The sequence below is a fragment of the Narcine bancroftii genome, chromosome 13 (assembly GCF_036971445.1).
Source record: "Narcine bancroftii isolate sNarBan1 chromosome 13, sNarBan1.hap1, whole genome shotgun sequence".
Classification (NCBI taxonomy): domain Eukaryota; kingdom Metazoa; phylum Chordata; class Chondrichthyes; order Torpediniformes; family Narcinidae; genus Narcine; species Narcine bancroftii.
In genome coordinates this window covers 30,934,373-30,959,845 of record NC_091481.1, presented here as the reverse complement: position 1 = coordinate 30,959,845, position 25,473 = coordinate 30,934,373, and the positions used below count along the sequence as shown (strand labels likewise).

The window sequence follows — 25,473 nt, the reverse complement described above, 5'->3', positions numbered from 1 at the left end:
GTTGTCTAGATTAAACTCCATCAGAAAATTTATCTGGCCAAATATCCAGCTGAACTACATCCTGCTGAATCATTTAATAACCTTCCTCGTTGTCCACAACTTCATAAATTTCCATGTCAGCAGAAAACTTACTAATCAGATCATCTGTACTTCCTTCCAGATTATTAATACATGTGACCAGCTAAAGAGGGCCTAACACTGGTCCTTGCAGAACAGCACTGGGCTCCTCCCCTGGGACCCAGGCCATAAAGGTCAGGCCACCTCTCCCTTCCTTGCACTTCCCTGGTCTGGATCCAGGCCAGCTCAAGTCTTCTGTACAATAAAGCCTATCATTCCCCTTAGTCTTTGTCCTTGTAATTATTGAGGCAACTGATAGTGCCCAACAATAGAATTGACTCACACTTCAAAAAGCGTGGTCTTAATAAGCGCTTAGTACAGAAAAGCAGTGCAATTTCTTCAACCAGAGGGTGGTAAATCTGTGGAGTTTGCGGCCAGGTATTTAAGGCAGAGATTGATAGGTTCCTGATTAGCTAGGGCACCAAATGTAATGGGGAGGTCAGGCAGTGGGGCTGAGTGGGAAAATGGATCACCTCCTGATTGATTGGCCTATTTCTTCTCCTATATCTTATGATCTTGTAATCAGCATGACTGTGTATGGGGAAGGACCTATCTCAGGAAGTGGCCAAGGTGACTGAAGTTCAGAGCAGTGAATGGTGTACCCATGCAATTTCGTAAACAATTTAACAAGACCCCTTTGGATTTAAAAAAAAAATGTCAAGAAGAGTAAATAACATGAAATCCAGGATAAATTGTTAAACAGGATTCAAAATTGGATTGGACGTAGAAGGCAGAACATTAGAGAAGAGGAATGTTTTCTGGCTGGAGATCTGAGCCCAGTGCTGTTCTGCAAGGACCAGTGTTAGGTCCTCTTTAGTTGGTCACATGTATTAATAATTTGGAAGGAAGTACAGATGATCTGATTAGTAAGTTTGCTGCTGACATGGAAATTTATGAAGTTGTGGACAACGAGGAAGGTTATTAAATGATTCAGCAGGATGTAGTTCAGCTGGATATTTGGCCAGATAAATTTTCTGATGGAGTTTAATCTAGACAACCATGGTGATGCACTTTGAGGAAAGTTTATAGGAAATGTCTAGATATTTAGGAGCATAGATATACAAGGGATCTTGGGATTCAAGTCCACAGCTCATTGGAGGTGGCAACACAAATAGATAGAGAGGTAAAGTCGAGTAATGGCATCCTTGCCTCATCAGTCTTGATATTAAGCATAAAATTTGATGTCATGTTTTTAGCTGGATATGCAGGCTTTTGAGATGGTGCAGAAGAGGTTCACCAGATGTTGCCTAGACTAGAGTGTATTAGCCATAGGGAGTGAGTGGATAAACTGGGATTGTTTATTTTGCAGGGTAAGGAGTGACATAGATCATCTGTCCTTTTCCTTGGAGGGACATATCAAATAACCACAGGTGTCTGGTTGAAGGTGAGGGGAAAAGTTTCAAGTAAATCTTTTACACAAGTGCCCAGACATGGGTTAGGGGTGGTGGTAGAAGAGGATACAACAGAAATGTTGAGGCTTTCAAAAAGACATATGAATAGGTAGGGTTTAGAGCAGGAGTTTTCAAATTGCCCCCCTAAACTCGCATCCCACTTTAAATAATCCCTATGCCATTGGCACTCTGTGATTAGTAAGGGATCGCTTAAGGTGGGATGTGAGTGGGAAGGGAAGTTTGAGAATCACTGCTCAAGACCCAATGGTTACGGAAATATTTGGCTTGAGAAAAATGGTCATTAGCCCATTTCCTCTAGAGTTCTGAAACCCTGCACATAATGAGTCAATGAGGTGCAATTAAAACGGTGGTTTTCAAATGTTTTCATCCCACTCATAGACCACTTTAAGTAATCCCTTACTAATCACAGAGCACCTACGGCATAGGGATTAAGGTGGTCTATGAGTAGAAAAAAAATGTTTGAAAACTACTGGTTTAGATGGATACAGACCATATGCAGTCAAAAAAAGATTAGTTTAGGTTGATGTCATCATCAGTGCAGTTATAATGGACCAAAGGAGTTCTTCCTGTCTGGTACTGTTCATTGTGGCGCCTCACAGTTTGGCGGGCAGCAGCCTCCTTTGAAGAAGACCGCAGAGCCCACCTCACTGACAAAAGGCAAAGGAGGAAAAACCCAACACCCAACCCCAACCAACATATTTTCCCTTGCAACCGCTGCAATCGTGTCTGCCTGTCCCGCATCGGACTGGTCAGCCACAAACGAGCCTGCAGCTGACGTGGACTTTTTACCCCCTCCATAAATCTTCGTCCGCGAAGCCAAGCCAAAGAAAAAAAAAAAAGAAATTACCACTGTAAAATCTAAACAATTATAACTTTAGCAGCAATTAACTAAAAACTAATTGATGGGTACATGGAATAATTTAGATCAATCTGTTACCTTACAGTTTCTAATATGTGAATTTCAACACTGAAATTTCTGAGAATTACTTGAAGTGGCATGTTATCTACCTTATATATCCATTCATGTCACTTTGTCCAATGAATTGGTTGCTTGTGAAGGTATCCTGTGAAGATGCTATGAAATAAGTAGTCATGGGCAAATCCATGCGTTGGTAGACTTTGGCATGATCTTGATTAAATATGCTGCAATCAGTGGAGGTTATGTATCTAAGGAAGCCATTGTATGTCATTAACTTTCTTTTCAGTTTGCCTGCATGACAGAATGTTTAAAAATAGATGTTATTATATGGTTATGTTTCTCCCCTCCATTAGAGACGTTGAAACACTCCAGAATGCATTTTGACAGGAGTGACGCACCTTTATGACACCATATCGGTGGCTATTTTTCACTCCTGAGCCTTGGCTATGAGCCAGCAAAAAAATGCCACACAAGGCTGCAGTACAAGAGTTAAAGCCCAAGCTTTTCCCATACAGCATATAGTCAAAGAAGGTAATAACTAACTCTTCCTCCTCTAAAGCATAAAAGCCAGTTAGTTTTCCAAAGATCATTCCAGCTGAGCCATCTCTTCTACATTGATCTTGCAAGCAATCAAAATGACAGTACTATTTTATTTGGTCAAAAACTATTTACATAGTTCTCTTGCAAGATTAACCTGAAATAAAAGAATTGTGAAACTGAATGTGGTAACACTGTAATGTACAGAATATAAAGCAAAACAGTGGATATTTCTGTTGAACATAGTCATTCAATCTTTGCCTGACAGCTGATTGGACAAATGATCACTTCCTCTTATCATGAGTTATAGAACCATTGAACATGACAGCACAAACAGACCCTTTGGCCCTTGTAGTCTGTGCCAAACTTTTTTTTTGCCAAGTTCTATGGACCTGTATATGGACTGTATCCCGCCATACCCCTCCTGTCCATCTACAGTACCTGTTCAAATTTTTCTTAAAGGTCAAAATTAAGCCCACATTCAGCGCTTCAGCTGGCAGCAGCTCATTTCCCACTCCCACCACACTACATGAAGACGTTTTCCCCAATGTTCCCTTAACCTTTCCCCTTTCACCCTCAGCCCATGCCCTCCTTGAACTGATCAAAGTATAGTATTTGGAGAAGATATTACTCATTTATTTCAAACCATCTAATTGACATCAGGAATTCTTTGTGATTTGATTGGCACGACCGCTATTTCAAAAGCTCAAAGGTATGTAAGAATAATGAAGCTGGGGTCTTCTGTCGATCATTTATTGGAAAATCCTGTTAGCAGCAGGTTTATATTTTTCTGCTTGTATTCTATCAGATGTTTAATGAAAAGGCATATGCAAGTAAAAAGCAAACAACTGGTAATTTGAGGTTTACTTTCATATTAAAGTTGTTTTCATTGTGTGATAGTATGGGATCCTATCACCACTGTATTTATTTGCATATAGTGATAGTGATTGGCTGAGAGCCTTAGCCACACCTACTGGCAGGTCATAAAGGGCTGCACCTAACCAGATCCAGGTCAGTCTGGACTGGTTGACTTCTATGTACTACGCTCCATTCTTTTGTTAATAAAAGTCTTGGTTTGAGTCAACAAGTCTTTGAATAATTTGACGTGCTACACGTTGTTTTTGCTAATTCAGGATAAGTAATATTTGTCATTTCTTGCTCTTTCACCCTGTTTTATCTTTGATAATTTATTCTTGCTCATTTTTGCTTGAGATATGACCTAAAGCTGTGCAGTTGTTTTAACTAATAAAGTTACGGTAATGTCATATGATGACATGGGCATGTAGAATGGTGTTTGCTACAAGGATGCAAAGAAAGATTGATGAAGCTGGGTTTCTTCTCTTTGGTTTGCATGAGCAGTTAATCCATATTTGGGCAAGGGGAAATCAAGTGTACACTACCTCAGAGGCAATATTATTTGTGGGAACCACAAAATACATTGAGATAAACCCTGTAACATACTATAAATCAAAGGTGGTATCCCTCTATTCAGTATGAGCTCTGGATCTACAAACATCAAATCCAATCGTGAGTGAAATTTATTGGGAATAAGTGTTTGCATAAATAAGAAACTGAAACATTTTGCGATGGTTTTAAAAGAGCAAGGAGGCAATGATATTATTTGATGAAGGCCCAGTTGTGTATCTTTCAAAAGCCAGAGGTGGGAGCTATTAGTTCTGTTGAAGAAAAGAGTCAATACTTACACTTCATTACAGGATTGTGGCTGTTAATTATCGATAAAGCAGTGCATTCATCTGCGTTGATTTCTTGCTGCTCGTGCTTCAAAAAATACAACAGATCAAGGGCTGTCACGTTTTTACCATTGGACGTATATTGTTTGAATAGGTCTTGAGGCTCTGGTCGTCTAGTGAAAACCTTGTACAAATAAATAAAGTCTCCTGCCCGAAATTTCTGATGTTTCACTTTCTCAATAGCCTGTACAAGGATACCAAATTTAACAGCATGGTTACTAATAGCATTTAACTAGCATTCTAATCTTGAGGATCACTCCTATCATTTTGCTACAATTGGTAAATAAAAATAGCTGTAGAAGAATGTATCATTTTTAATACTGACCTCCACAAAGTCCTTTGTGTTAATACTGGCCATAGGAATATCCAGTTTGTGTAGAAGATCAATGGTTTTTGACAACTCAACGTCCCCGTTCCGAAAATCATATTTAATTGCCTGCAGGAGCCATCTACAGAAGGGTGTTAAGTGTTGGTAATTTAGTCGCTATTCAGACAACAGAGGGTGGCACGGTTGGCGTAGTGGTCCACGCAATGCCTTTACAGCAGGACTGTAAGGAGTTTGTACGTTCTCCCCATGTCTGCGTAGGTTTTCCCTCCGGGGGCTCCGGTTTCCTCCCATCCTTCAAATCGTAATGGGGGTATAGATTAATGGGGTGTAAATTGGGAAATATGGGCTCAATTTGGCCATGTTACCATGTTTAAAGACATCTCACAAATTTGGAAAGTTTCAACAATAACAAGGGATCAACTGTGGTAATCCATCATGTTGGTTTGGCTTACTCCTTTTATTTGCTTTTCAAAAGGATATTATAAATACATCTAATCTATGCACAGTTCTGTCTTGATCAGATTAACAGATGAGAGTAATAGAAAGTACCTTTGCTTCAACACTTAAAGCTGAGTTTTAGTTCCTTTACTCTCATTATTTACAGTTATTCATAATGGGTATAAACAATCAGAGATCCATATAAAGATTGGAGAAAGCTCAATAGATTACAAAAGGATATTCATTTTCCTTCTGATCTTGGCATTGACGTGATAGGTAATTAATTGTCTCCATCTCTGCCAGATGAGTGCCTCACGAGTTTGTGGATCAGCTGTATCGCGTGTGTTTATCACAATAGATATGTCATTACAGATCATTCACTCCAATCGATTAATCATCCCAAGTGCCAAACAGTTCATCATTTACTGTACAATGAGGAAGTGGCAAAGGGAGTATTTAAAACCTGCTCACTGGCACTGGGCAATGATGTCACAGACAGGCACTTGTTACAGTACGACCTAGTGGCCCAATGGGGCACAAGGTGGCTCTGGCAATACTGTCATCAAAGCACAGTTGTTACAAAGTGATCCAGTGGGCCAATGAGACAAGGGATGGCAGGAATGATATTAAATGATCTGCATTGTACATGTTTAATACAATACATGTATTGTATCGCAAAAACAACTTAATTTTTATCTTTATTATCTTTGGCTTGGCTTCGCGGACGAAGATTTATGGAGGGGGTAAAAGTCCACGTCAGCTGCAGGCTCGTTTGTGGCTGACAAGTCCGATGCGGGACAGGCAGACACGGTTGCAGCGGCTGCATGGGAAAATTGGTTGGTTGGGGTTGGGTGTTGGGTTTTTCCTCCTTTGCCTTTTGTCAGCAAGTAAAGTACTGAATGAAGATATATTGAAAGAAAAACAATCATTACCAAAGAAAGATAATGTAGTTAATAGAACACTCTTTTAGTACATAGTACAGAATACTATGGGACAAGAGGCCTCCTTTCCTCTGTGTAATGCCTTATACAGTATTTGGATGTCCCCAAGTGGCTTTCCTGATCTAAGAATTCTCCAGAGGGTACAAAGTCAAAGAATGTTATGCTTTCAGAAATGTAGACGTCGTCGTCATGAAATAAATTGATGTTAAAGAGCAGATTTGTGCACGGTTTTGTAGGTTGGTGAGCATGGGCAGCATAGTTAGGGTAGCGGTTAGCCAAAAGTTATTATCACACCAGTATCCTGAGTTTAAATTTGTAACTATCTGTAAAAAAATTGTCTGCGTGGGTTTTCCCACAGGTGATCCGTTTTCCACCCACACTCCAAAATGAACGGGGATATGTTAATTGGGTGTAATTGGGTGGCACAGGTTTAAATAAGTTAAGTGACTTAATTTTTTTTTAAGTATGGGAAATGATGCGTATCAGGCAATAAATGTGGTTAACCGTTTCAAAATAATTGGAGGAAATGGATGCAAAGGTACTGTCAGAAAAGTTTTTTAGTAGCCTTGCTACATTTTGATTATGTCCTAAAATATTTTATTTTTATTTAATATTTCTCATATTTCTTAACAAAATGTATTCAGGATCATTATATAAACTAACAAGCAGCTGATTTCACCCAGAACAATATTCTAAATTTCCAACAGAAGTGACTGACCGGTTACAGGAATCCATTTCAGGAGGTACAGACACTGATTGAGAAAGTAATTTCAGCTAAGATGCTGCGAGTTCTGTGCCCAACTTCAATTTACACTAAATTATCTCAAAATAGTGTCCGAGTTTAACAGTTTCCGGAAAGGTTCAAAGACCCATTGCAGAAAACGCAGAATGCTCTCACAATTACTTGTGCGATCGTGAAGTCCAGGGATGCAAGATGTGAAACCTCCCTTAAAAACATCAGCACAGCGCCAAAAAATCTTGGGTGGGAGCGTGACAGAGCAATGCACATCTGGGACTTGATATATGAGCAGACATGACCAATTTTAAAATCAGGCTGCATTAGTGCCAACTTTACCACCATATGTATCAGCAGGTTAGCTCAGAAATATTTACTAAGGATGTAAGTTTCACGAACCCATATTTAGTAAATATTGTGATTAAAATTGCAGTGAAAAGGACCTCACTTTTCATATCAACAAATTTCATCACATGCTCTTCACAATAAGTAATTACACAGTCAATATCTTTTGTTACCTCTAATCCAGTATTCTCTTGAATACCATCCCCAGCCTCACCATCATTCAGTCTTTGTACACATGAGCTCACACTTCCACTCTTACATCACCCATCAGGTCCAGCAAACAAAGCCATACAATCCTGTCTTCTCTAAAATGCTTCTGTATCCCTACCTCTCAGTTCTTCTTCAAATGGATAAGTATCTAATTAGTAAGGATATCAAGGGATATGGGGAAAAGGCTGGAAATTGGAACTATAGTTCAGCTTAGTGTAGAGTCACAGAACAGACTCGATGGGCATAGTGGCCTGCTTCTGTTCCTTTATCTTGTGATCTTGTGAAGTCAGCACAGTTTAGCCCAATGCTATTAGAGCACCAGTTCAAATCTGGTGCTGTCTTCAATGAGCTTGTACATTCTTCCCGTTTCTGCATGGGTTTCCTCCAGGAGCACCAGTTTCCTCCCACCTTTTAAAACATACAGGGATTGCTGGTTAATTGGGTGGCATGCGGCCAGAAGGGCCTGTTACTGTCCTGCATGCTTAAATGATAAAATTTAAATTTAAAAAGTCAAATATATCTATATATATAAAATTATATATTTAATTTTAAAATCAGTTTTTTTTTGTTTCATCTTGGGTAAGAAGAAACCAAAGTAAGGGTGATTTGCTTCCTCTCTGATTCTGTGTGTCCTAAGATAACCATGGAATCTGAATGAAGAATTTATTCTGATACAGATAATGTACAAACGCAATGGAAGGCTCTCAGATTCATAAAGCACACTAACAACAATTTAACTATAATTAATACACTTTTTAAAAAAAAAGATAATAAACCCCTGGTATCAGGAATTAGGGCAAGCAGCAAACTCAAGTAACCAAAATAAATTGAGGAAAATAAATTTTTAAAATTAAAATAAATAAGAATAGAATAATAGGTGAAAATATACAAGTTTAAAATTGCAAAAGTAAACGTTCTCTGAAGTAACATGTAAACCTTCGGTGAAGAGAACAAATATTTAGCCAGCGGACTGAATTGGTTGTGCTTTGCTCATAGCAGTTATTGAATAAAATTGTGTGCACAGTAAAGGCGTCACCCAGGATGAAGGGCTGGTTGATGCTGCTCACCGTTAGGGTGACTCTCTTCAAGGGTCTCCTTATCCCTGCTTCGTAAGAATTGCCCCAGTCAGAAGCTTTATCTGTAAACTTGGAGGAAGGGGTGGGTTAGTGTCCATCTTTCAGGCAGATCTGTGGAGGGGAAGGAACCTACAGACGCAGCAACAGTTAAATGTTTTCAAAGGATATGACAGAAAATGAAGTAAAATGTTGTATCTTCATGCAAGTGAAATTTGTTCAGCATAAATATTGTTGTCTTTTAAACTATTTGTTCTTATTGCAGGTGTATTAGTTGGGAATTGTAAGACTAAGTCTTCTTTTTTCTTTGGCTTGGCTTCGCGGACGAAGATTTATGGAGGGGGTAAAAAGTCCACGTCAGCTGCAGGCTCGTTTGTGGCTGACAAGTCCGATGCGGGACAGGCAGACACGATTGCAGCGGTTGCAAGGGAAAATTTGTTGGTTGGGGTTGGGTGTTGGGTTTTTCCTCCTTTGCCTTTTGTCAGTGAGGTGGGCTCTGCGGTCTTCTTCAAAGGAGGTTGCTGCCCGCCAAACTGTGAGGCGCCAAGATGCACGGTTTGAGGCGTTATCAGCCCACTGGCGGTGGTCAATGTGGCAGGCACCAAGAGATTTCTTTAGGCAGTCCTTGTACCTTTTCTTTGGTGCACCTCTGTCACGGTGGCCAGTGGAGAGCTCGCCATATAACAGGATCTTGGGAAGGCGATGGTCCTCCATTCTGGAGACGTGACCCATCCAGCGCAGCTGGATCTTCAGCAGCGTGGACTCGATGCTGTCGACCTCTGCCATCTCGAGTACTTCGACGTTAGGGGTGTAAGCGCTCCAATGGATGTTGAGGATGGAGCGGAGACAACGCTGGTGGAAGCGTTCTAGGAGCCGTAGGTGGTGCCGGTAGAGGACCCATGATTCGGAGCCGAACAGGAGTGTGGGTATGACAACGGCTCTGTATACGCTTATCTTTGTGAGGTTTTTCAGTTGGTTGTTTTTCCAGACTCTTTTGTGTAGTCTTCCAAAGGCGCTATTTGCCTTGGCGAGTCTGTTGTCTATCTCATTGTCGATCCTTGCATCTGATGAAATGGTGCAGCCGAGATAGGTAAACTGGTTGACCGTTTTGAGTTTTGTGTGCCCGATGGAGATGTGGGGGGGCTGGTAGTCATGGTGGGGAGCTGGCTGATGGAGGACCTCAGTTTTCTTCAGGCTGACTTCCAGGCCAAACATTTTGGCAGTTTCCGCAAAGCAGGACGTCAAGCGCTGAAGAGCTGGCTCTGAATGGGCAACTAAAGCGGCATCATCTGCAAAGAGTAGTTCACGGACAAGTTTCTCTTATGTCTTGGTGTGAGCTTGCAGGCGCCTCAGATTGAAGAGACTGCCATCCGTGCGGTACCGGATGTAAACAGCGTCTTCATTGTTGGGGTCATTCATGGCTTGGTTCAGCATCATGCTGAAGAAGATTGAAAAGAGGGTTGGTGCGAGAACACAGCCTTGCTTCACGCCATTGTTAATGGAGAAGGGTTCAGAGAGCTCATTGCTGTATCTGACCCGACCTTGTTGGTTTTCGTGCAGTTGGATAATCATGTTGAGGAACTTTGGGGGGCATCCGATGCGCTCTAGTATTTGCCAAAGCCCTTTCCTGCTCACGGTGTCGAAGGCTTTGGTGAGGTCAACAAAGGTGATGTAGAGTCCTTTGTTTTGTTCTCTGCACTTTTCTTGGAGCTGTCTGAGGGCAAAGACCATGTCAGTAGTTCCTCTGTTTGCGCGAAAGCCGCACTGTGATTCTGGGAGAATATTCTCGGCGACACTAGGTATTATTCTATTTAGTAGAATCCTAGCGAAGATTTTGCCTGCAATGGAGAGCAACGTGATTCCCCTGTAGTTTGAGCAGTCTGATTTCTCGCCTTTGTTTTTGTACAGGGTGATGATGGTGGCATCACGAAGATCCTGAGGCAGTTTACCTTGGTCCCAACAAAGCTTGAAAAACTCATGCAGTTTGGCATGCAGAGTTTTGCCGCCAGCCTTCCAGACTTCTGGGGGGATTCCATCCATACCTGCTGCTTTGCCACTTTTCAGTTGTTCGATTGCCTTATATGTCTCATTAGTCTTAAGCAACTGTAAAATACACTTATCTGGCATCTACCAATCCCCTAGGTGCAAGATAGCAGGGATTTTATTGTTTTTTTATATAAAAGATAAATAAATAATTATATTCTCTCAGCCGTAGCATGAACTCAACAAAGCCATTACCATCATAAATGCCCCTTCTCCAATTTGAGTGGTCACTTTTGAGAGATTCCCAGCAGTTAATAGAAAGGTTGTATCTCTTGCAGCAACCTTGGATCCTAACAGACTGTGGAAGAGATGAAACAAGAAAATCTGCAGGCACTGTGATTGTAGTAAACACTCAAAATTACAGCTGGAGTGGCTGAGCTTGTCCAGCACTTTTGTGTATTGTTGATTTATTTTTTATGGGATTTAGCTGTCAGTCGTGTGAACGGTGTGGCCTGCTCAAAAGAGTGGACTGTATAACCAGGGCCTCATAGTGAGAATTTTACACTGTGAGAGGACACTAATACTTATTTGCTTATACGTCCAGAGAATTTGGAGGATTGTAGCATCTGTTATATCTTTCAAGGACCTTAAAATGTCTTCTGTAGGTTGTCCAGATCTATAGAGCAGCCCATGTCTTTGAGCCAGATCTTCACCTGTTATTTACCCGAATCCTCAATATCTTCTTTAAATGGCTCCTTTAAAATTCTGTAAAATCTTTGGTCATCCGCTTTATAATATATCACGATGTCTGATGGTCACACACAAAAGGCCTGGAGAAACACAGCAGCTCATACAGCATCCATGGGAAGTAAAAGATAACCAATATTTTGGAGTGGCCATTCCAAAGGAGGATGTTGTCATATATATATGTATATATCATATGCATTTGTTTTTGAAATACCATTTAAATCTTATAAAAAATACCAGTATATTTTTTTTAAACACACTGTATATATAGTAATATATTGTATCCTCCTCCTTCTCTGTGAAATATTTTAAGGGACCTTTAATATTCAGCTGAGAGTATAAGACAGTTCAGGAGTGGGGTGTTAGTATGCAAGTCTCTAGAGTGAGGGTTCAACTCAAATCTGTCTGGAAGGCAAGTGTGTTGTTACTAATTGTAATACCAGTCTTACAGGCAGAACAGGAGAGAGCAAGCCTCCAATATTTCCATAATGTGAAAACCACAGAGGGGAAAATATATGAGAGGAGTTAGCAAGAGTAAGTCCAGGGCAGAGAAAGAAAACAGTCAAGCTGGGAGGAGAGAGAGAGAGAGAGGGAGGGAGGGAATTGGTTGAAGGTGAAATGGAGGCAAAGACAGAGAGCTGGGAGAAAGAACATTGGGAGAAGTGCGTAGCAGTGAGATGACATGGCGAATAATTTAAACATCTAACAAGACAGAGAAACCAAACAGCTCAGTTGCTGCATTGAGAGAAAAACAATGAGATTAACTAGCCTGAGAAAGTAATAATGTGGTTCAGATTTCAAGGTGATGTCATAAATCTTGCCCATTCATTACATCACTAACCAGTCTCGTTAATGTGTATTACTGGAACTAAATTGTAATAGAGGTAGATGCTGATCTGTATTTTATTTGCATTAGCTTTATGATGGCCGTAATCCTCCTCAATGGATCTACCACCTCACCAATCTCAGTGAGGATGGGTCTCAACAAAGCCACATCATTACTTTTCTCCGTCTTTCTCACCTCGAGCAAACTTCCTGCAAGGGTGAACCAACAGGAAGTACAAATTCCTTGCAGATAGCACCAGATTCAAACCCTGGTCCAGATCGCTAAAACAGCGTTGCACTAACTGTCTTGCTTACTGTGCCACTCCTGAACACAATAAAGATCAAAAATTATTTGAATCTGGTTTGTATGGGAACAATGCTTCAGAGCCAAGTCAAGCTGCAGTACAAGATCATGCACATGCAGGCCCTGAGCCTGAACACCAAGTCATTTATGACTCATTTATTGTAGCACATGAAAGGATAGACCTTACATTTAACACTCATAAGACAGGACCAATCAGTTTGCCACCCTCTGCACCATGATGCATTCTGAGTCCTGCAAAAATGTGGACGACTTTTTATATTTCAGGATCTATCTCCAGGCAAAGGAAGACATTGATGATGTATATCACTACCACCTACAATGCGCCAGCATCACCCTTAGTCAACTCACGGTCAAGAACTTAGATCTGGCATATATCTCTTACCTTTACCAAGCAGCAGTGACTCCAGCCTCCTATGTTTCTCAGACAAGGGCCACTGAGAACAGGGATTTTAAGGCACCAGTGCATATTACACACATCTCAATTCACAGGAAGGATAGATCCTCTCCCAAGACCACTTCCTCAGCACTGAGACCCCAGTTCCCCTCAATCTGCTCCACTGGGCAGGCAGCTTTATGCCCAAAACAAAGACACTCTTCTGTGAGCTGTTATGGGAAAATATCACCAGGCGTATGAAGAAAAAGATTCAAGGAATCTCACAAAGCTTTCTGAAGAAAGAAAATCATCAACTGAACTAACTAATAAATGCCTGGCCCATGACACGTCATTTAACATGACTTTATGAATGCTCTGGTGCAGACGGAAACCTACTGAAAGTCACAGAAGTTACTCAACACCCACCTGCCCGGTTGGGTACCTCCTGCTCCACCTGCGGAAGAATTTGCGGATCCAACATTGAGCTCATTAACTACGCATGCACTTCAGTGGATTCAAATCATTCTTGATTCTTGTGTTTGAGGGCGGAGCAGTTAGGCAAATGCTGTAACTGGGCTAGCGTGTGAGAGCGGGGTCTGAAAGAAGCTTATACTTTCTCCCAATGTCTGTGTGAGTTTACTCTGGAGCTCTGGTTTATTCCCATCGTTCAAAACGTAGCAAGGGTTGTAGGCTAATGGGGTGTAATTGAGTGGCATGGGCTCATGGGTTGAAATGGCCTTTTACCGCGCTGTATGTCTAAAATTTTAAAATTTAAGAATTGGTTTGATGGGTTCAAAGAGAATCAAGGATGGGCATGTGATGAACAAACAGTGATCTTTATTTACTCACGGGGGAATTCACAAAAAGTGCACACACTTACAGACTTACTTACACAGCAAGAATACACAAATTGGGTGCAGAAAAATCACTGCTAATCATTCCCAACTCCTGATTGGGAATGCATGGGTTAAACACACAATACCCATCCACCACAGGCACAGCACACTATTGAATAGTAAATTAATTACAACTAACAATTATATCAAACGAATGTGGTTTCCAACATCGATTATGGCTCAGGATCCGGGACAGGCCCATCCCAGTCAGCCGTCCAGTGCCGCCAGGGACCTGCAGCCAGGACTTTAGGCAGCACTAAAAGAGGATGCGCAGGCTCCATGTGTGCCTTTTCAATGCAGGGCCTATTCACGTGACCTGCTCCAACCAATCGATCGCCAGCCTCCCCCTTGATCGGCCAGTGAGGTCGCTTCTGATCTCAGGCCCACCGGAGAGATTAGATGAGCCTCCACATTCTGGCCAGACAGCTCACATGACCCTCCACAATCCATACCACAATCCTGAAAGATCATCTCAGAAGAAGAAATATTTTTTTTTTAAATTAATTTTAATGATGCAACCTTTAAAGTAAAGGAAAATTGCACTGAGTTCATCTTATTAATGTCATGTGAAGCAAGGTGATTTAGATTTGCCTCTGGCTTCCTGAGCAATGAAGTATTATTACCATGTTGTTCTTGACAAGTATACCCCAATAGCAGCTGAGGAGATTAGTGCCTTCGAAATATTAAAAAGCAGTAACTGGGAATTTTCAGCATGTTTATGATTAATATATTCATCCCAATAATTAGTAAGCTTTATACTTATGGATCACCAGTATAACATATTAAATTTACATCAGGATTTGTAAACTCATAAAGATTGGCTCCTGGAGTTGGCATTAAGATTCTTGATGGTGTAAAATCATTCCCCTAGTAGCCTTCATGATATATGGACGTGATATACATATTTTCGATTGCAGAACTTATTAGTGTACAATTAGAAATTCTTGGCACTGTGTTGTAAAATGTTTTATATGCTCAGAACACTCATCCAGATGGTTAATTGTCAACACATGCTTCTTATTTTACTGCAGCCTCTATTTATTGAAACTGCAACTGTCTGATTTGGGGTAAAAAAAATATAGCTGTAGAGTCATTTCTCTCCATCAAGCATCCTCTCCACAATATTACCTGGTCTCATAAGTCCAGAAGGGAAGTTAACTGACCTCAAGCTTCCTCAATTATGTGGCTAGATGCTGCTTTGCAAACACAAGAAATAGTTTCAAGGATGCTGCCAATTTGTGGTGCTTGCCACAACACAAATGGGATGGGAACGTGTTCACTGCAGCACAGCATAGTAGCCACATTACTCTGGTCAATAACAATCAACAAGAATACAATCAGACATCAAGTTTAGCGAGGAAGTCTCCAACGCTGGGGCCGGGTGCAATACACAGAAGTGCTGGAGAAACTCAGCAGGTCTCTCAGCATCCAAGGGAAGTCAAGGTGTTTTGGGCCTGAGACCTTCATCAACGCATGAGCAAAAACAGGCAGGCACCTGAATAAAAAGGAGGGGGTGGGGGGAGAATTAGATGAGACGTTGTACTCCATATTTTTAAATGTTTATGACAACACTGATGGTGTACTCAAGGATTCTTTGATTTTAAATTAATTACATGTAGCTTGGATCAGCACTGAAAATATTTTAGTGTGGCTGTACATTGTACTATATCCATGACAATAATTTCATATCACATGTAATGGCTATGTTAAATTACCTTTTAAAATTTCGACGTACAGCATGGTAACAGGCCATTTTGGCCCATGAGTCCGTGCCACCCAATTTGCACCCAGTCAACCCACACCCCCGGTACGTTTCAAAGGGTGGTAGGAAACCAGAGCCCTCAGAGAAAACCCACAAACTCCTTACAGACAGCGTGGGTTTTGAACCCCGGTCAAATCACTGGCGCTGTAAAGGCATTGTGCCAACCGCTACGCCAACCGTGCCACCCAATAATTCTCACAAATGGAACAGGATATGTTCCATTTGCTTATGGTTGCATCCAGTGTATGATATCACTGGATAATTCTGTCCTCGGTCACCAGCATCAATAATGCTTGTGAGTATTATTGACTTGTGAATTCATCCACACCCTTTTCATCCTATTGACTAAAGTAGAACTAAGTCACTGTCTGGAGGTAAGAAAAACTGACAACCAGTGTTCTCAATCATACTCAACAACAATTAAATAAAATCAGAAAGTCCTACTGCAAGAAATAGGCCCTTTGGCTCAATTTGACCATGTTGGCAAAGCAGGCTTTCTGGGCTAGTTCCATTTGCCTGCATTTGGTCTGTATCCTTCTAAACTCTTTTGATCCATATATCTATCCAAAGGTATTTAAAAGTCATAATTATATCTGTTTCTGCAGCTACCCCGGTCGCCTTTTCCTGATGTGGACTACCCTCTGAGTGAAAAAGTTGCCCCTTTGGTCTCTCTGAAATTTCTCCTGTCTCACCTTTAACCGATGTGGCTCTAGTTCTCAAATCATCTACCCTGAGAAAAAAGACTGTGACTTTATCCATGCCCCTCATTGTTTTGTTAACCTCTGAAAAGTCACCCCTCATCCTCTTGTGCTTCAGGGAACCCAAGCCCTCTAGATCTCAAGCCATCAGTCCTAGGATCATCCCAGTGAATCTCTTTGGCACCCTTTCCAAGTTTTTGGCATCCTTCCTGTTGCAGGGTGACCACAAGACTGATTTTTATTTAATTAAGTGTTAAAGTTCAAAATTCTGTGACGTTCCAGTTAGGAAGAACATTACTGAGCATCATAAAATCACACACTGACTGCTAATTAACTGCAAAAATTCCTTTCCAAACTATTTTACCCACTAAAGTTGTCAAGCAGTGAAGGGCAAGGCTTCAGTGACATTTTGTTCATACTTATTCAGGTGAGGGACAGTCACTTGTCTACAATGGTTGGCCAACATTCTGCTCTCAGGCACACTTGCCCATATGAGTCTCCAAAATTGCATTCTTGGCCCTTGTTCTCATATCCCAGACCATCAGCCTATGTATTGAAAACACTGCAACAGTGTTGCTGAGATCACAAAGAAATCCCACAGAGATGGCTCAGATTTATTTACTCGAGCTCACACTGTGGCTGAAAGAGAAATCTTCATCTTATCAATCCATGTAAGCCCCTCAGGTAAAAAATGTCATGTCCAAATCCACTACATTCTCTATCCCTCACGATATAATTATACCAAAACTACCAATCTAAAACCACTTGAAGTTCTTTTCATTGATAATTAACCTTCTAATCTCAAATTAGTCTTGTCCATTTTGTTCAGTGTTAATGTGGCTTATGTTTCATTTTTTTTGTAAAATGATAAGTGTAATAATAGAGGAGAGTTAATCCTGTGCTTTGTGTTTGATCTTCTTGTGCCTTCAGTCTGGATACAAGATCTAGTCGCAGTCCTGATGTAAATATAAGCGCAGGTGCTGGGTAATGGGACTAGTATGGATGGATACTTGGTGGTCAGATAGACCCAAAGTGCAGTCGGGTCTTTTTCTGTAGTGTACAACCTGATGACTATTTATTCAATGTTTGGAGCGTCTGGTACGAGGTCAGCTGTGGGTTCAACTTGAATCTGTGGAAATATGAGTGATGCAAAATCAGTTATGCAAAGGCTGAAGTTATTGGAACTGAAGGCTTTTATTAGCAAGAGATGGACAGCATCCCTTGTGCTGCTGGCTTACCCAGACCCAGACTCGAACTGGGGGCAGGCTTGTGGCATGATAGCCTTTATGGAAGATGTCATTAACATATAAAAATTAGACAGCAGCACCACGAGCAGAGCCACTGGGCTAAATACACTGGATGAGTGTAAAAATAACAAAAGTGAAGATGCTAAGTTTTGTTGTAGTTTTGCTGGGGATCTAATTAAGCATGAGTGCTAAATCCAGCCCCAATTTAGTGCACCCAATATGGCCAGCTATTCGACTTTTCAACTTTCTGCTAAGCAGGTCGCTTTCTCTTACCCCTCCACCTTTCCAGTTTTTTTCAGTGTACCCCTCCCTTCTCCCTCCAGCCACCTAGTCATCCCTCTGCCCCTGATCGCTGCTGTCCCTCCCTCCCTTCTCTACCTATCACCTTCTGCCTTTGCCACTCCCCCCCCCCCCATTCTCCCCTCCCCTATCCTTTGATTTAGATGCCCGCCGACACTCTCTCATACCTTGATGAAGGGCTCAAGCCTGAAACATCAGTTGTGCATTTTTACCTTTGCTACATAAAGGACACTGCTTGACCAGCTGAATTTCTCCAGCATTTTGCATTTTTACTTCCACCACAATGTTTACAGATTTTCGTGGTTTACTTCTTACAATATGACCTGCTATGTGGAGAGCTCTCTCCTTTCTCTGAACACTGGGAAGCAACATTGTGGAAGTTGCTTGAAATTGGATGAGGTCCCATCAGGGAACAGGTGGATCTTGTTTCAGACCTTGGTTTCTGATTTGTTCGCACCTTAACAGACATCAGTGGATATTGGTCAATGTCAAAATTTTTTTTGCATTAACACGAAGCGCATGATTGCTTCAGTACCAATGGAAACAGTCCAATTTATTGGCAAATATCTGCATAGTGCAGTGGAGCCCTGTGAAAACTGAGGTCACCCTGTTATTTCCCCCTCCCCCCCCCCTTTCTGTTCTACTTCTCTTCTTTCCTGGGCATTCTTGCCTTGAACCTACCTCCCCCTCATTTCTCCTGACTCCTTCCCCTGCTTTCCCAGAGCTTTTTTTTAACTGTTTCTTTTTTTAAAATTTCTTCCTGTTTTTTCTTCATTTTGAGTTAAACTACAAGTTTGTTTCAAAACCACATACTAACAGTTTAAGTGAAGATCTTGGATGCCATGAATTAAATGAAGGGAACATTGCAGGAGGAGGTTCCACCTATGAAATGGAGTAAATGTGGTTTCAGTGCAATCAGAAGGTAAACAATGGGGCTTCTTAATCAATCTAAAGGCTGAGTTCCAAACCAGGAACCACACAAACAAGGGCCAACCCCAGAATCAAAAGGTGGAAAAGATTTTTGGGAGCACCAGGGTGTTCCCAGATGAAAATGGCGGAGCTGCCGCTGGTGCAAACCCGTGGGGAGTGAGGAGTGGAGATACAGCGGTCCTGCAGGGTTCAACCATCCACTCAATTGTCATTAGGTCTGCACAGGCTTTGAACGGCCCATCAAAGTAGCCGACGATAGTTTCATTTAAAATCCCGCGACAGCGGGATCTGTGCCCAACATGGTGGTGCCTATAATCAGAAGCATCTATGAGGGTTGCAAACTACAAGGGAGCAGAGGACTGGTGCAGGGCATCAGAAAACTGGAAGACCATACACCATCTGAGAGGGAGAAACAGAAGAGACGACCTAAGGAACGATGACCACGGCAGTGGACAAGTGAGGGGTTCTTCAGCTGAAGGATCCACACATGCAGTGGGATGCTGTCGACTTGAGGCGAGGAAACCACGGAGACTGCTGGAGACCAGGTCAAAACTGGCTGAAGGGGTACCAGGTATCAGAACTGAGGTGCAAGGAGGTGCCAAAGATGCTGAAGGGTTCCTGACCATGTTGGATTCAGATCTGGAGCTAGGGTTGCAAATGGTCCACAAAGTACTGTAGGCGAATCTACGGACACTCGGTGACTCTCGGAGGGATCTCTCTTTTGCTTCTCTTTCTCTGACTGTAAGAGGTGCTTCGGGTAATTTCTGCCGATAGCGAATCTGTCTGCCTTGCTGCAGGCAAAAAGCAATTTCATGTAATATGACACTGCTTTATTACATGACAATAAATTGAATCTTGTTGAGAGGGGGAAATATCACACACACGAATGTACCATCACAACGCTACAAAAATTAAGTAATAATGGTAAACTGCACAAGCTATTCTCTGGCATACTGATGAAAATAACTGCCCAGAAATTTAGCTGCTCTGCGCATGGAAATTGCTAGTTCCCAAACAACAACACAATCATGTAATTTCCCCCGTTGAATTTTACCACTCTGGAAATTCAACCACACGCTTCTCATTGCAAATTGTGTTTAGGGGAAAGGAACCAACGTTAAATGGTGGCATTTCCCTTGTGACACTTGTGTCGAGTATTACAAGGAGAAATTAGGTCTTGCTGATCCAGATTACTTTTGTCACGGTGTACTCAGGATCCAACACAAAAGAAAAGAAATGCATAACAGTGGCAGTAGTCCGTTGTTGAAATACATAAATGCCCTTCACAAATGCAAACTAATTTTTGAAATACATAAATGCCCTTCACAAATGCAAACTAATTTTTGAAATACATAAATGCCCTTCACAAATGCAAACTAATTTTTGAAAGGCATAAATGCCCTTCACAAATGCAAACTAATTTTTGAAAGACACAAATGCCCTTCACAAATGCAAACTAATTTTTGAAATACATAAATGCCCTTCACAAATGCAAACTAATTTTTGAAAGACACAAATGCCCTTCACAAATGCAAACTAATTTTTGAAAGACACAAATGCCCTTCACAAATGCAAACTAATTTTTGAAATACACAAATGCCCTTCACAAATGCAAACTAATTTTTGAAATACATAAATGCCCTTCACAAATGCAAACTAATTTTTGAAATACATAAATGCCCTTCACAAATGCAAACTAATTTTTGAAATACATAAATGCCCTTCACAAATGCAAACTAATTTTTGAAAGACATAAATGCCCTTCACAAATGCAAACTAATTTTTGAAAGACACAAATGCCCTTCACAAATGCAAACTAATTTTTGAAATACACAAATGCCCTTCACAAATGCAAACTAATTTTTGAAATACATAAATGCCCTTCACAAATGCAAACTAATTTTTGAAATACATAAATGCCCTTCACAAATGCAAACTAATTTTTGAAATACATAAATGCCCTTCACAAATGCAAACTAATTTTTGAAAGACATAAATGCCCTTCACAAATGCAAACTAATTTTTGAAAGACACAAATGCCCTTCACAAATGCAAACTAATTTTTGAAAGACACAAATGCCCTTCACAAATGCAAACTAATTTTTTTAATTCTCTAATACGCATTGGAAAAATAATAAATCGTTTTTGTTATTCATTCATCAGGTGTGAACATAATTGTCTAAGCCAGCATTTATTAGCCATATGCAGGTCCATCCATGGATTTCACAACTTCCTGACCATTTCAGAGAGCAGTTAATAATCAAAATAATTCTTCTGCAAGAACATAAATACAAGAAAATAGGAATAAGAAATAGGCCACTCAATCCCTCAAACCTGCCCCACCATTCAAATTAATCTTTGCTGATTTATGGAGGGGGTAAAAGTCCACGTCAGCTGCAGGCTCGTTTGTGGCTGACAAGTCCGATGCGGGACAGGCAGACACGGTTGCAGCGGTTGCAGGGGAAAATTGGTTGGTTGGGGTTGGGTGTTGGGTTGCTGACCACGAAAATCACCTTAAAATTTTCTATCATGTACCATTTTTTATATAACCTATTTTTGTGATTTCCTGTCATATTTTAATTCTACTCCAAGCATACAAAACCATGAGTGTAACATGTTATTGAATATTCATTTTCTCCATTAGCTCTTGGAGTTCTTCCCTGCTGGTCTTGGTGCGGTCAATGACAGATGGATGAAATGTTTCACTAGGACACTGCGACTATGGAAAAGCTGTATCAAGGCAAATGGAATCCATCAATGCTGACACAAGAGGCATCAGATGCTGAGTACAAATGAAAATCAGCACCAAAACATTTTTAAGTCAGTTGAACTAATGCAATGTGTCAGCATCATTATGCAATTAAACATGCTAAGTTCAATAAAAGTTAATTTAATGTTTCTCCAACTTCCTATGTAATACAGTGTGGCAGAATGCCACGAGGCAGGCGAACTGGCCCTGCTTGTAATCCATGCGGTGGGGCAGCCAGCCAAAATGGCACTGTCGGGGGTTTCCCCTTCTTCTCAGCACTGGGCTCAGAAGCCCACGCTGGGGGACCATGTGACGCCCGAGTGACGTCGGTGCCCCCCAGCGTGGTTCTCAGCCAGGTCCAGGCTGGGAGTATAAGGCCAGCCCAGCAGCCAGCAATAAACCAGTTTTCTGCTCACTGAGCTCAACCCGCCTGGTTGTGTGTTCTTTCAGTAGCAGTGTAGCTGCCGCTACAACAGCAAATCTGAAATTAACTTTGTGTTCACCTTGAAGTTGTCTTTCAAAATCCCCTTTCTTTCCAGGAAGAAAACCTTTAAGAAAAAAATTGTTGTCCGGCGGAGTGCCTTGGTCGTGCTTTGCTCATAGCAACTCTTTGAATAATATTTGAATAAAGTTGTGTTTGAATAAAATGGTGTCACCCAGGATGAAGATCTGCTTGATGCTGCTCGCCATTGGGGTAACTCTCTTAAGGTGTCTCCTTATCCCTGCTAAGTAAGAGTTGCCCAGGTCAGAGGCTTTAACTGTAATCTTGGGGGAGGGGGACTATTTATCTATACTGTAATTGTTCACCTTTCGGGCAGCTCTGCAGAGGGGGAGGAACCTGCAGATGCAGCAACGGTTAAATGTTTTCAAAGAATGAGTGAAAATAAAGTAACATGCTTTAAAGTTTACATATTCATGCAAGTGAACTTTGTTCAGTGTAAATACAGTATAGTATTTTTGTCATTTAAATTGTTTATCCTTAATGCAGGTGCATTAGTTAGGCATTGTAGGAGAAAGTCTCAAGCAACCGGAAAATACATTTATCTGGCATCTATCAATCCCTATAGGTGCTGGATACCAGGGATTTACTGTATTATGATTAAACAAACAGTTCTTTGGTCCTAGAATAGGGTTATTGTTAGTGTAGTTCAGGTTTAAGATAGCTGTTGGAAAAAAAATCTGTTCTTGAACCAAGAGGGGCTGCACTTCAGACTTCTGCACGATGGTATCAGCAAGAAGAAATCAAAACCAGGGTGAAGGGGATCTTTTATGATGTTATCTACTTTCTTGAGGCAACAATTCACATCAATGGATGGGAGTTCAAAAATTGATTAACCTCCTGAGTTCATCCAGCTTTCTGTTTATTGTTCTTCAGTCCTACCTTTGAATTGCCTCAGAAGTATCCTGAATACATTTAAGTAATTTAAATCCTTCTGGAAAGTTAAACTAAAGTTCAAATTACCTTATAAAGTATTGATAATCATTCTTACCTAATTTAAATGTTTTATATGGGAGACTGACTGCAAGAAACACTTGTAGTATTTGACATATTTGTCAACAACCTATTAAATCGGTGGCCTGATCTGTTGTTTTTCCCACATTTCAAAGCTAATAAAAAGACAAAATTATGCATCCCCTTACATAAAATTCATTGACAATGGGCCAGAGCAAAATCTTGTTGTTCCATTTTAGAATATATGAATGGAAACATCTATAAGTGGTGAAATCTGTCAAGCTGTGTGGAACTTCCTTTACTCTTTGTTGCATTATCTTCAGCAAAGTGAACATTGCTTGCTTTTGTCTCCTCATCAGGCATCATTTCCAGCTCATTCCTGTATATTTCTTGTTCATTTACATATTGTCTGTTACTGCCTTTTTAGCAAATATTTTGGGTCAATGTTTACTAAATCAGAAAGGAAAGTCATCGTCTCATATTGTGATGGCAGCTTGAGTAACTATTCAGTTTTTCCACTCTTGGTGCTGGTATAAATTGTGGTTAATGCATGGTTAATAGGTTTCAAGAAGTTCAGTGTTATGGAAGACCATATTGTTCAGGCCATTATTACAATGTACTATGTTTCAATCATATAATTGTTTATTCTTTTACCTCAAACTCTTATGCAAACATGTGCATAAAATATTTAACAGGGTTATATAAAATTGAAACATGACAAAGATCTTTATTGGCAATAAGTGAGTCTTGTTTATTTAAGAAGTAAGTTAGCCTCCTTGGTCAATCATGTCTTTTAGTTCAATCGCAAAGCTTGCAGCATCATCACGATGATCACTTGCGGATTTGCCAGAAATTCGAACATTATGGAGCCCTGTGCATTTTTTTTTTAAGTTGTAAAACCAATCACGACTTGCCGAAAAAGTTTTTGCTTCATTTCCATTTTCTTCATTTTCTTTTAATGTCTAATAGAGGCTTGTTCTCAGCATGAATTGTCAATTGACTTAATGGAATTATTTTCTGGTTGCAGTCTTCAATCCAGATCATTAAAAGGCGTTCCATATTTTCCATTTCAGAATTTCTATGTCTAACAATGTCCTTCGTCATATAAGATGCTGTTTCCATTCCATGTTCTTTAATTTTATCTTTATTCTGGATTAGAGTTTGAACAGACGATTCATTCATGCCTTTGTCTCGTGCTATTTTAGCAAATGATGCGCCTTCTTCATGTTGCTTTAATAATTTCCAGCTTCTTTTCCAATGTTAGTCATTTCCATTTATTACGTGGATCATCTTCACTGCATTTCCCTTTTCCACTCATATTGTTTGTCAGGGTGCATTTTTATACAACCCAATTAAAATATTATAGAGCAGCCACAGCCTTCCTGCTCAGAGTCCAGAGCGATATTAGAACAAGTTCAGCAATAATGACATTGAATGAACGTAGCTAAGCAGCGAGCATTGTTGCTGATGCGTTAAATTATTGCGACATTATTGGTAATGCAATATTAATAAAATGTAACTATTTTGGTATTACTATATTAAAATTATAAATCGTGTTATATTAAAACCCGTGCTGTTCAAAACAGTGTTCTCCAAGGTATCCCTATGGTATTTGGAGATAGTTTATCATTTGTAGGAGATCAATATTCTTTTGTTGCTTCTTTCATAACTGGATATGTTGATGAGCATTGGCATTTGGTTAATTGATCAAATGCACATTGTTCCCATCAATTTGATTAAGACACACAATTCATCCTTGTAGGTCCTTTTCTATCCTTTAGGATCTAGTTCTTCCTGAAGAATAGTGGGAAGAGTTAATTAACTTGTATTTCAAAAAGGAAAATGGTAAGACATTTACCACAAGGTGTTTGGATTTAAATTTAATGAAGATGTGGATTATTGCAAGTGAGTTAAAAAAAAATGGACGATTGCAAAACAAAGAAAGACAATGCTAAAACACTCAGCAGTTCAGGCCACATCTGTGGAAAGAGAAACAGGGTCAACGTGTCAGGTCAGAGACTCTTCATCAGGAATACATCAGCAGTCAGTTCAATTTTTAAAAGTCGGAGTAAGTAGAATACTTTCTTTGTAAAGGTTGCTTCAAGATTTTTGAAATTTGAAAACATAAAATTTAAAAATCAACTTAACAGTCAACAAAAGTAAAATAAATGTGAAAGTATGCATAAATGAAAAATGAACTTGAAATATTTAAACACAAGAGTTATAAAACTGATAAGGCTCAAATATGTGGGTTACTAGTGAGAAGGACATTCTTTATTCTTTAAAACAGTTGAGTAAGAGGGAAAGTTTCAGTACAGAAGATGTTGAAATATTATTGATTAGGTTAATCAGGAGAATCGTATTAGGGAATGCCAAGA

General features: G+C 40.3%; 2 protein-coding genes across 9 annotated transcripts in view; one reads left to right on the top strand and one right to left on the bottom strand.

The window, feature by feature from the left end:
* The window catches only part of LOC138749053 (1-phosphatidylinositol 4,5-bisphosphate phosphodiesterase zeta-1-like), a 54,503-nt gene extending 49,281 nt beyond the window's left edge, over positions 1 to 5,222 (bottom strand). For all 3 annotated transcript variants that reach the window (XM_069910107.1, XM_069910108.1, XM_069910110.1), the window contains exons 1-3: positions 5,062 to 5,222; positions 4,689 to 4,920; positions 2,538 to 2,739 (exon numbers count right to left, since the gene is read on the bottom strand). In XM_069910107.1, the coding sequence (XP_069766208.1) occupies positions 2,538 to 2,739; positions 4,689 to 4,920; positions 5,062 to 5,094 (467 nt within the window). In that variant the 5' untranslated portion in view covers positions 5,095 to 5,222. The remainder of the gene's footprint in view (positions 1 to 2,537; positions 2,740 to 4,688; positions 4,921 to 5,061) is intronic.
* The window catches only part of plekha5 (pleckstrin homology domain containing, family A member 5), a 429,638-nt gene that overhangs the window by 147,926 nt on the left and 256,239 nt on the right, over positions 1 to 25,473 (top strand). The window lies entirely within an intron of this gene.